Raw genomic sequence first — 13,099 nt, 5'->3', positions numbered from 1 at the left:
TATGTGTCTTTAAATTGGTATTGGGTTATTTCCTAAATTTAGGCAGCTCTTGCAGTCACTGCATGGGCATTACCACTATAGGAGACCCACTCCTTTATAATGGGAACAATTTTTTTACTGAGGCCCTCCTCTATATATCTTCAAAGGGGTACTGGGGTGCGTCCAAATTTTTGGCATACGCAATAACAGTATAGGAAACCCACTTGTTAATAATGGGAACAACAAAGCATAGCCGGCTGATGGCTCTCTAACAATATCAAAGGCCGCCTGATAGCCCTTTAAAAATAATAAGGGCCGCCCGATGGCCCTATAATAATAGTCTTTGTAACTTTCAGAGTCCCTCCTTCATAAATGAAACAGGATGTGTCTGATCATGTCTCACACACAATATGGCCAGATAAGGTAGTAAAATGTTACATTTACCAGTGAATGCATTTTTCACCGTTGAAAGCAATGCAAATGTGCAAAATCACATCAAAAGCGCTATGTGTGAACATAGCCCAAGGTGTGGAGAAGCATTTTTGTTTTTGGTTATTTATTTTACCTTATATACAAGTTATTACCCTGGAAAAGATGTTCTTTAACATTTTTCCCAGGAAAATCCATTTTGGTTTCCTTTTTGTATGTTTTATTGTCCGTAAAAGTGGCATAGTACGCTGACAACATTGTTCACAGCAGTAATGTGAGACTCAGAGATGCTTCCAGTGGTCTTCCCCATGCTGTGCCCATGTCTTTTCAGCACTGTTCCCATCGATTTCGGCAATTTTTAGGCCCTCTGCAGACCTCCGGGGGGAGCCGCCTGAAAAATGCTTGAGTTTCCCATAGACTTACATTGGTCTCGTTGCTCGGATCGAGCACTCAAGCATTCCAATTTGCTCGATCTGAACAACGAGTACCCCAGCATTTTAGTGCTCGCTCAGCACTACTTAGTATCCTTCCTCTGTGCTGCTGTTGCTGCTGAGACCTCACACTGCTCATTACAAGCTGCAGCTGTCAGTCAGGCTGGCTGAAACTGAATGCACTTGGACTCATGAGCTCTCTCACTCTATATCTGGACTCATAAAATGCTTAGTTTAATGGTAGCATTATGTAGCCATTCTGACATGAATTTTCAAAGTAATTACACTAGTCACATCAAGTCTTTGAGATCTTTTTAATTATGTATACAGTTTGTATTATGAAATCTAGTGACAAATCTACTCTAAACAAATATAAAAATTTTAAGCATAATATATATTTTTTCAAAAATATTTTTTCCTTAAAGATGCGTATCCTAACTCTGAATTGAGGTATGAATGGACCAATGTGACCCACAAATCTGTGGTAGTGGCAGAAGATGGCTCTCGTCTAAATCAATACCATTTGATTGGTCAGACAGTTGGTACTGAAAATATCAGCACAAGCACAGGTAAGCACGAGTCTACATGTTTTATGGTATGTGTAAAGTACATGGTTGTCATTCAGTCCTAGTACCTAAGAGGGCCAATATAAAATGATGCAAGTATTATAAATTACACCAAGGTTGAGATTAGAGGTGAGCAAATATATTTGAGTGGAATTAAACTATTTTTTGTAATCTGCTTTCACACGGATTTAGCAACATGGCGGCTGAATGGCCACCATTTTGTTCATTTGTAAAGGGCCATCAAAAGGTTAAAAAAAATTCTTAGATTCACATTACCAATCACCTCTCTGGCCCCTGTCTGGTCACTACTGCCCTGCACTGTATCTCCATGCTGAATCTTCAGGCTAGGTTCTGATGAACCCAGGGACGTTTCCACCCATGCACGCTCAAGGTCGCAGCCTTGACAGAGCCGGAAGTCCCAGCTAAGCATGAAGAGGCTTGGAGGATTAGATGGAGGACAGTGAAAAGTGGAGGTGAGTATAAGAATTTTTTATTTATTTTTTACATCTTATGCTTTTTATGCTCTGGGGTCTGGAGAGACCTAAAAGCATAATAAGATAATAAGATTCATTTAATTTGCAGATAATAACTTTGCTACAAGTTGAATTTCCTAGAAAAATCCTTGCAATTTGGTGAATTCAAATTTTGTCAGATCTGCTCATCTCTAGTGGGGCTATTCTAAATTTTATGTTCGTGTGCTGGAGTGCTTCTCTTATCAGTTTTTATAATTCTGCTTAAAAAAATAATAAGAAAAAATAATATGTAATTTAGAAACGTCTACAAATCTGCTGACAATGATTAATATACAGCAGAGAAAATGAAAAATGATTTTGATATCTTGCTCTATTACTGCACAATTCTCAGCATGTCAGGAGGCATTTAGTGCCAGAATTAGGTGGCATTGACAAATGACCACATCATCGCCATGATCACTCATTCACTTAAGTCTCAGTGGTCTATGACAGCACATACTCATTATTTTCCCTTTAAGAATAAGACTTCATTGCATTCATATGTCACTATAAAAATAGTGTATGGTTTAGTGAATGGAAGCATGGTTCTAACAGCATTGGCATCAAATGGATGAGGATTCCAGTATATTTAAAAGAATTGCACAAGGTTAGAACAATATGGTTTAAAAACAGTGCCATCTTTTTCCACAGGTTGTATAGCTGCTCAGCTTCATTCTCTCCTATGGAGTTGAGTTGAAATATCTGATACAGCCCATGGACATGAGTGGTGCTGTTTCTAGATGAAAGCAGCCATGTCTTTTTTAATTTTAAAGAAGCCTTTTAATTATGGTACTGCTGTATATTTACCATGCAAGGTATACATTCTATACATTAAACAAGTGTTATCATTTTACATGTTGCGTAATATATACAAAGACATGTCTTTTGTCCCCACTGGTGTTTGTATGTCCGGTTCTATCGGCTTTCTTTTCCAATTGATGGACTAAACAATGTGGCTTACTGTGTTCAAAAAAGAGACCTGAAGAAGCTCATTTAAGATCAATAGGATCTTTTAAAATGTCATATTAATCATTGTCTTTGGAAGTCACTCATAATGCCAATAAGGCATTATAGTTTACTATTCTAAATATTTTATATTAAATCTCTAAATATTAAGTATTAAATATTTCACTTTAAATCCTGCAGCTAAATATTTGTCTAAAATTTACCTTTCAAATTCCTCCCTGCACTCTTATTAAGGAGTCGTCCAACTTCTGAAACGCTATCTGCAGCAACTGTTATATAACAAAAAAATCCCTTTAGCCAGTGAACATGTTTAGATGTTTGTTTACAAGTGTACCCAGGATGTGACCGCTGCAGTCAGTCAGTGGTTTCAGGGGTCATGTGCCATACTAATGCTATCATTGTTTTCCATTGAGCTGTAATGCCAGAAACGAACAGCATGACACCGCCGTGGCCGCTGATTGACAACACTGCTTTCTGGCTGCTTGCTTGCAAACAAAGACCAAGGAGATAGCTGGAGCACCCGCACTGGGATACTGGGGAAAAGAAGTTTGTATCTTTTATTTTTGCTCTATAAAATTTTCTGCAGTTTTTATTTTTTTTTAAGGCGTTGGTTAGTCCCTCCAACATCTATTAGACCTTTCTCTGTTGTATGATGTATTAGTAACTCTTTTTTGCCATTCATGGGCATGCAAATGACGTCACAGTTGTGGGATGCTGAAGTCCATGGTAGAACATTTAGGCCACGTAGATTCTTACAGTAGAATGAGCAGCATGCAGCCTGAAGTTGTCATATTGAAAAAAGGAAGCCTTTGCATGTGTTTTTTTGTTAATTATTTTAATTTACTGAGATAATGACTTTTGTGTTTTCATTGGCTGTAAGCCCTAATCATCAACATTAACAGAAATAAACACTTGAAATAGATCACTCTGTTTGTAATGACTCTATATAATATATGAGTTTCACTTTTTGTATTCAAGAACTGAAATAAATTAACTTTTTGATGATACTCTAATTTAATTAGATCCACCTATACATACAGTACAGACCAAAAGTTTGGACACACCTTCTCATTTATAGATTTTTCTGTATTTTCATTACTATGAAAATTGTACATTCACACTGAAGGCATCAAAACTATGAATTAACACATGTGGAATTATATACTTAACAAAAAAGTGTGAAACAACTGAAAATATGTCTTATATTCTAGGTTCTTCAAAGTAGCCACCTTTTCCTTTGATGACTGCTTTGCACACTCTTGGCATTCTCTTGATGAGCTTCAAGAGGTAGTCACTGGAAATGATCTACCAACAATCTTGAAGGAGTTCCCAGAGATGCTCAGCAATTGTTGGCCCTTTTGCCTTCACTCTGCAGTCCAGCTCACCCCAAATAATCTCGATTGGGTTCTGGTCTGGTGACTGTGGAGGCCAGGTCATCTGGCGTAGCAGCCCATCACTCTCCCTCCTGGTCAAATAGCCCTTACACAGCCTGGAGGTGTGTTTGGGGTCATTGTCCTGTTGAAAAATAAATGATGGTCCAACTAAACGCAAACCCGATGGAACAGCATGCCACTGCAAGATGCTGTGGTAGCCATGCTGGTTCAGTATGCCTTCAATTTTGAATAAATCCACAACAGTGTCACCAGCAAAGCACCCCCATACCATCACACCTCCTCCTCCATGCTTCACGGTGGGAACCAGGCATGTAGAGTCCATCCGTTCACCTTTTCTGCGTCACACAAAGACACTGTGGTTAGAACCAACAATCTCAAATTTGAACTCATCAGACCAAAGCACAGATTTCCATTGGTCTAATGTCCATTCCTTGTGTTCTTTAGCCCAAACAAGTCTTTTCTGCTTGTTGCCTATCCTTAGCAGTGGTTTCCTAGCAGCTATTTTACCATGAAGGCCTGCTGTACAAAGTCTCCTCTTAACAGTTGTTGAAGAGATGTGTTTGCTGCTAGAACTCTGTGTGGCATTGACCTGGTCTGTAATCTGAGCTGCTGTTAACCTGTGATTTCTAAGGCTGGTGACTCGAATAAACTTATCCTCAGAAGCAGAGGTGACTCTTGGTCTTCCTTTCCTGGGGCGGTCCTCATGTGAGCCAGTTTCTTTGTAGCGCTTGATGGTTTTTGCAACTGCACGTGGGGACACTTTCAAAGTTTTCCAAATTTTTCACACTGACTGACCTTCATTTCTTAAAGTAATGATGGCCACTCATTTTTCTTTACTTAGCTGCTTTTCTCTTGCCATAATACAAATTCTAACAGTCTATTCAGTAGGACTATCAGCTGTGTATCCACCAGACTTCTGCACAACACAACTGATGGTCCCAACCCCATTTATAAGGCAAGAAATCCCACTTATTAAACCTGACAGGGCACACCTGTGAAGTGAAAACCATATCCGGTGACTACCTTTTGTAGCTCATCAAGTGAATGCCAAGAGTGTGCAAAAGCAGTCATCAAAGCAAAAGGTGGTTACTTTGAAGAACCTAGAATATAAGACATATTTTCAGTTGCTTCACACTTTTTTTTTAAGTATATAATTCCATATGTGTTAACTCATAGTTTTGATGCCTTCAGTGTGAATGTTCAACTTTCATACTCATGTAAATACAGAAAAATCTTTAAATGAGTAGGTGTGTCCAAATTTTTGGTCTGTACTGTATATACATGTATTTATATATATATATATATATATATATATACAGTACAGACCAAAAGTTTGGACACACCTTCTCATTTAAAGATTTTTCTGTATTTTCATGACTATGAAAATTGTACATTCACACCAAAGGCATAAAAACTATGAATTAACACATGTGGAATTATATACTTAACAAAAAAGTGTGAAACAACTGAAAATATGTCTTATATTCTAGGCCCTTCAAAGTAGCCACCTTTTCCTTTGATGACTGCTTTGCACACTCTTGGCATTCTCTTGATGAGCTTCAAGCGGTAGTCACCGGAAATGGTTTTCACTTCACAGGTCATCAGTACTTTAAGAAATGAAGGTCTGTCAGTGCAAAAAATTGGAAAAACTTTGAAAGTGTCCCCAAGTGCAGTTGCAAAAACCATCAAGCGCTACAAAGAAACTGGCTCCCATGAGGACCGCCCCAGGAAAGGAAGACCAAGAGTCACCTCTGCTTCTGAGGATAAGTTTATCCGAGTTACCAGCCTCAGAAATCGCAGGTTAAGAGCAGCTCAGATTAGAGACCAGGTCAATGCCACACAGAGTTTTAGCAGCAGACACATCTCTTCAACAACTGTTAAGAGGAGACTTTGTGCAGCAGGCCTTCCTGGTAAAATAGCTGCTAGGAAACCACTGCTAAGGACAGGCAACAAGCAGAAGAGACTTGTTTGGGCTAAAGAACACAAGGAATGGACATTAGACCAGTGGAAATCTGTGCTTTGGTCTGTTGAGTCCAAATTGAGATCTTTGGTTCCAACCACCGTGACTTTATGCGATGCAGAAAAAGTGAACGGATGGACTCTACATGCCTGGTTCCCACCGTGAAGCATTTAGGAGGAGGTATGATGGTGTGGGGGTGCTTTGCTGGTGACACTGTTGGGGATTTATTCAAAATTGAAGGCATACTGAACCAGCATGGCTACCACACCATCTTGCAGCGGCATGCTATTCCATCCGGTTTGCGTTTAGTTGGACCATCATTTATTTTTCAACAGGACAATGACTCCAAACATACCTCCAGGCTGTGTAAGGGCTATTTGACCAAGAGGGAGAGTGATGGGGTGCTACGCCAGATGACCTGGCCTCCACAGTCACCAGACCTGAACCCAATCGAGATGGTTTGGGGTGAGCTGGACCACAGAGTGAAGGCAAAAGGGCCAACAAGTGCTAAGCATCTCTGGGAACTCCTTCAAGATTGTTGGAAGACCATTTCTGGTGACTACCTCTTGAAGCTCATCAAGAGAATGCCAAGAGTGTGCAAAGCAGTCATCAAAGCAAAAGGTGGCTACTTTGAAGAACCTAGAATATAAGACATATTTTCAGTTGTTTCACACTTTTTTGTTAAGTATATAATTCCACATGTGTTAATTCATAGTTTTGATGCCTTCAGTGTGAATGTACAATTTTCATAGTCATGAAAATAAAGAAAAATCTTTAAATGAGAAGGTGTGTCCAAACTTTTGGTCTGTACTTTATATAGACCAAATATATTTGGTCTGAACTTTAAGTCTAATGGACACTCAAGCTATTTCCAAAAACTATTGGATATAACACTTAGGGAATAGGCAGGCACCTCAGAGCTACTGACAATGCATGGCATCCCTTGTGAAATCTCATGTCACGGTGTTAATAGTTCTGATACTGCTGCTATTAAACTGATAAATGCTGAACACAGAAACCCAGCATGAAGTTTTGCTTCTATTGCTGGTCTTAATCTTGTACACAGACTCCATCTCTCTACCTCAAGCTAGTTAATGGTTCTTCTTTGTTGATCTGTATCGAAAATACAGTTTCAGTCCTCTGTGTCATTGAGGACAGATACATTTGTAATAGTCAGCAGGCCACACGGAGTGAAGGCAAACATAACATAAAGATAAATGAGATAATGTAAGACTATTTCTGGCTGGACTATTATCCATGGTAAGTATATAAAAGGATATTACTTAGGAGATCCAGCATGTATTATAAAGAAATTAAATGCTGTATAATTCCTGGGCAGTGAGCTTTTGGGAAGTAACAACTTTATTTTATGACTTCTTGAAACAAATTGTGTAGATATACACTAAACAAAATAAATCTAAACATTTTGGAATCCTACTTCATTACTCTAGATTTTCATGCATATACAGCATTGCATGAATTGCATGGATCTGAGATAACCACCCATTGAGTGCTATGTGGTCTTGCAGAGTATGTATAGAATCATCTAAAAAAAACATAACTTGCATTATTTGGAGCAGCATTATGGAGACATTTTATAATATAGCATGATACATTGTCATGGTAACTGAGCTCCCCCTTATAGGTTCTTTGTACATGACTTATCCGTGTGCATGAGATTTCCTTTGCCATATATTCTCCTAATGATGAATAATTTGAAGTTTCCTTTTCCCAAAATTAACTAAACATTATGTTGGTGACAGGAATCCATGATTGAGTGCCATCTGATGGCAAATTGCTGAGACATCAATTCAGCTCTACTTCTAACAGCTTAGTTGAACATTTTCCCTTATGCCCACAAATCTGCAAGGAACTTTTCTTATTTTTTATAAATCGGTTTTTGTGAATGTCCCAGGCATTGAACTGTACTTTGTTGCAAATTTTCAATGCAGAATCTGCCCAGAAAATCTGCAAAAATGGGTCACTTGTAGAATTCAGTAAAAAAAATTTCAGTACCCTAGTCTAGCAGCTCTGTGAACCTCATCCTACATACCGACATCCCCAGATCCACTTCTAATTAGTGGGCCTGGTGCAACATCTTGTATGACTTTACACCGGTCCATGTAATCAGAAGAGACACCAGGGATACAGGCAGGAGAAAGGTTCACAAAGTATGGCAGCCATGAACTATTAACATGGCCACTGTACTAGGGTCCTGTGAATCTTTTTGTTCAACTCTAGTCACTTGTAAATGTGGACTCATCCTTTATTAACATATGCTCTGATGTGAAAGTTGTATGTATAAAACATTGGGATTTTCCTGCTAACAGATGTGACATTCTAGGTCAGAACAATAGTTTATCATCAGCTGTATGGAATATACAGTATAGTAAACACAGGTCTATCACATCTAAAACATAAACTCCTCAACATTGAAATTGCAATATCAAAAAGAAAAAGTTGTAGTAATATGGAAATCACAGGATCGATAGACATGTTAATGATATGCAAATGATAACAATATGTAAACAATATTTTCATGCACTTAAACCCCTAGGCACACTATCAATGAGGATATTATTGGTTGTCTGAGGAATGTCCAACCATCATGAATCCACTTGGGCAGCAAATCATCAAGATCCTGTGCTTGTAGCTGCCTTTGTAATTGTCGACCAATGATAGAGTTGTACAAGCTACTTGCAGACTTGCATTGTCATGTTGAAAAACAGCTCTTGGTACACTTTGGAGAAATGGATGTACGACTATTTAAACCAGGGGTCCTCAAACTTTTTAAACAGGGGGCCAGTTCACGGTCCCTCAGACCACTGGAGGGCCGGAATATAGTTTTTTAAAAAAATTATGAACAAATTCCTATGCACACTGCACATATCTTATTTTGAAGTAAAAAAAACAATACAGGAACAAATACAATATTTAAAATGAAGAACAAGTAAAGTTAAATCAACCGGTATTTCAATAGGTAGGTAACTGTACCCAATAGGCAGCAAAGGTCCCCAACAGGCAGGTAAATGTACCCAATAGGCAGCATAAGTCCCCAATAGGCAGGTAAATGTCCCCAATAGGCAGGTAAATGTCCCCAATAGGCAGCAAAGGTCCCCAATAGGCAGCATAGGTCCCCAATAGGCAGCATAGGTCCTCAATGGGCAGGTAAATGTTCCCAATAAGCAGGCTGTTTCCCCCTTATAATGCCATATGCAGGCTGTTCCCCCCCTTATAATACCCCATGCAGGCTGTTCCCCCCTTATAATGCCCCATGCTGGATGCCACCCCCCATATAATGCCCCATGCAGGATGTCCCTTTCTCACACCATATAATGCCCCATGCAAGATATCCCTCCCCTGTCTTTATAATGCCCCATGCAGGATGTCCCTTTCCCTCTCATATAATGCCCCATGCCGGATGTCACCCCCCATATCATGCCCCATGCAGGATGTCACCCCCCATATAATGCCCCATGCAGGATATCACTCCCCTGTCTTTATAATGCCCCATGCAGCATGTCACCCCCCCATATGATGCCTCATGCAGCATGTCACCCCCCATATAATGCCCCATGCAGCATGTCACCCCCCCATATAATGCCCCATGCAGCATGTCATCCCCCCATATAATGCCACATGCAGGATGTCACCCCCCCATATTATGCCCCATGCAGCATGTCACCCCCCCATATTATGCCCCATGCAGCATGTCACCCCCTCATTTTATGCCCCATGCAGCATGTCACCCCCCCATATTATGCCCCATGCGGGATGTCCCTTTCCCCCCATATCATGCCCCATGCAGGATGTCACCCCCCCATATTATACCCCTTGCAGGATGTCACCCTCCATATAATGACCTATGCCTCCATACATTAAAAAAAAAAAAATCCAATACTCACCTCACTTCTCACTTGCTGCCGCTGCTCTGGTCTGGACTCCAGCGTTGCGGCGGCGTTGTCCCGCTCTGCGCTGCCTGTGACAGCACTCGGAGACGTCACAGGAAGCGCAGAGCATGGAAGACAGCGGATCTGCGGAGGCACGGGGAGAGGTAAGTATCCGCCTGCCGGGGCCCTGAGCAAGCGGGAGGAAGGGCGGGCAATGGTACTGCTCTCCTCTCCTCCGCCCATAGCCCAGCGGGCCGGATGAAAGTCCTCCGCGGGCCGTAGTTTGAGGACCCCTGATTTAAACCATCAAATCAATGTACCGAGTTGTTAGTATACCTGCAAAGAAGACTACAGGTTTTTATTAACATACACCATGCCACCCCACACCATAATGAAGGGTGAAGGAATGATAAGATGTTCCTTTGTAAAGTCCTTATCATGGCATTGCCCACGTTTTCTCTAGACCAATCTACGACTATCATTACGTCCAAACAAAAGCGGGACTTATCGCTGAAAAGGATAGACCTCTATTATTGTCTCCATTGTTGACTTGTTCTACACCATGATGGTCTTTATAAGCGGTATCATGAAGTCAATGAAACACCTATAGCTGGATATTTGGTTCATAGCCCAATGTTGTGCAAACACCTTCTGATAGTTTGCTTAGACACCTGTTGACACTTCAGGCATGGTGTGATATTCAATTTTACCTGCAGTTAAATTGGATCAATCATGGTAACAGTGGTATGACCATTTCTCCAAGAAATGTTCCAGCTCTAAGAGCTGCTTTTTAACAAGACAATGCCATGCTGCATATTACTTGTGCTATTGTGAGCAGCCTGTATGGCCTAAATGTCCTACCTTGGCCTACGCTTTGTCTTCCATCGAGCACATGTGGGATGTCATTGGTTGGCAATTTTAAAGGAAGCTGTCAGACTCAGATCTTCATGATTTGCGTGCTCAAGTCTATTCAGCGTGGCAAAACATTCCTCAGAAGAAAACAGCAAAGGAAAGAAAATACTTTTTTTAAAAAATATGGATGCTTTAAATTTTCATTCGCACAATACCTGTATAAATACCATCAGCTATTGATCAATTTTTAATTTAGAGCTAGTATATGTATACAAGACAAGCTCAGAAAATCCCCCTCTTGATGTAATCCTTTCCTGCTTTACTCAGAAGAACAAACAGCAGAATCTTATAATGAGAAGTAAGGAATAAATTAAATCGCTTTTCTACGGTGTCTATAGTGTCTAGTACACCCGGAGATAATCTGTTCCACATGTGGTGGCTCCTGGGCAATAAACTTGCAAGAGTGGTTAGACATACACTTTAGACTAATATCAGCTGAACCCGTGGAGGACACTCTATTGTGGTTGACGGCCTAACAACTCTTCCCCAACAGATGATGTTAAAGGAGATAAAGGCTGTGCAGTTATAATTCAATCAGCCAACCCTTTTATTCACTGTGTTAAACTCACTGTAGAGCTGACTGGCAGAGGTGACTGTCAGTATCTTTTTCATTCTCCCCATTGAAAAACCATGAATGCTTGGCCAAGCTGAATGTTCAGTTGTATGGGGGACTAAGAAGAAATAGCTATCGAGCAAATGAGTGTTCCGGCTTCAGCTTACACATGTGTATGACCTGCTAAAGACACCACACTGGTTATGAATTGTTCCTGAAAAATCTTGTAGACATATTTCACGGCCTCCATCTGCTGTAGTTGTCATTCTAATTCCTGTTAAAAGCCCAGTTTTGAGTATGCTGTACTGTTTAAAGCTTTACCTATAAGTTTGTTCTTTGCCAGTTCTTAGTTAGAATAAGGTTGCCTTGCATGCCCCACCTCTTCCATTGGTGAGACTAATCTGTCTTCATAAGTTGTCTAAAGCTCTTCACAAAGAATTTAGTAGAATCAAGTCAAAATTATTCCTGTGTTGGTCTGTGAACTGTCTTACATATTTGGGTTCACATAAATGACATCTTCAGATATCTATAATATAACCGGGGATGCGTCCCTCTGTCTGAAGCCTCGATAGACTGCGCATGCGTGACGCGCAGTCTGGCTCCAGGCAGAAGCAGGCATCCAGCCGTTACAGGTAAGAGGAGTGTATGGAGCCGGAGATCGCGGTATGTATAGGCACTGAACGCATTCCGCGATCTCCGGCGCCATACTTACATACTTACCTGACCGGGAGGAGCGTTGCCGCAGTGCCTCTCTTCGCCGGAGACTGGGGCAGGAGTGAGGCGTCAGATCGGTGCGTGCGCATAGCACTATCCGGCGCCATTTTACTGAAGACACATTTACAGTGTGTATTCAGCAAAATGGCGCCCGACAGCACGGTGCTCCGGTGCTGCACTCCTGCCCCAGCCTCCAACAGAACAGGACGCAGCAGCGCTGGAGTACAGAGAAGAAAGGTGAGTATAACTGTTTATTTTTTTTGTATGTGTGTACAGTGTGAAAGGGATGAGGGGGCCACACATACCAGGATTGTGGGGTGAGGGGACAATGCATATACCAGGATTGTGGGGTGAGGGGACCATGCATACCAGGATTGGGGGGTGAGGGTTACCACACATATCAGGATTGAGGGATAAGGGGACCATGCATATACCAAGATTGTGGAGTGAGAGGACCATGCATATACCAGGATTGTGGGTTGAGGGGACCATGCATACCAGGATTGGGGGGTGAGGGGTACCACACATACCAGGATTGGGGGGTGAGGGTACCACACATACCAGGATTAGGGGGTGAGGGGTACCACACATACCAGGATTGGGGGGTGAGGGGACCATGCATACCAGGATTGGGGGGTGAGGGGACCATGCATACCAGGATTGGGGGATGAGGGGTACCACGCATACCAGGATTGGGGGGTAAAGGGTACTACACATACCAGGAATGCGGGGTGAGGGGACCATGCATACAAGGATTGGGGGGTGAGGGGTACCACAGATACCAGGATTGGGG

General features: G+C 41.3%; 1 protein-coding gene across 1 annotated transcript in view; it reads left to right on the top strand.

Annotated features, from left to right (window-relative positions):
- GABRA5 (gamma-aminobutyric acid type A receptor subunit alpha5) overlaps positions 1-13,099 on the top strand; it is a 425,627-nt gene that overhangs the window by 299,930 nt on the left and 112,598 nt on the right. The window contains exon 7 of the mRNA XM_073664538.1: positions 1,265-1,408. Within this exon, the coding sequence (XP_073520639.1) occupies positions 1,265-1,408 (144 nt within the window). The remainder of the gene's footprint in view (positions 1-1,264; positions 1,409-13,099) is intronic.

This window comes from Phyllobates terribilis, unplaced genomic scaffold (assembly GCF_046119375.1).
Source record: "Phyllobates terribilis strain yellow unplaced genomic scaffold, ASM4611937v1 Scaffold_2__4_contigs__length_985480577, whole genome shotgun sequence".
Lineage (NCBI taxonomy): Eukaryota > Metazoa > Chordata > Amphibia > Anura > Dendrobatidae > Phyllobates > Phyllobates terribilis.
This window is presented reverse-complemented; position numbering and strand designations above follow the sequence as displayed.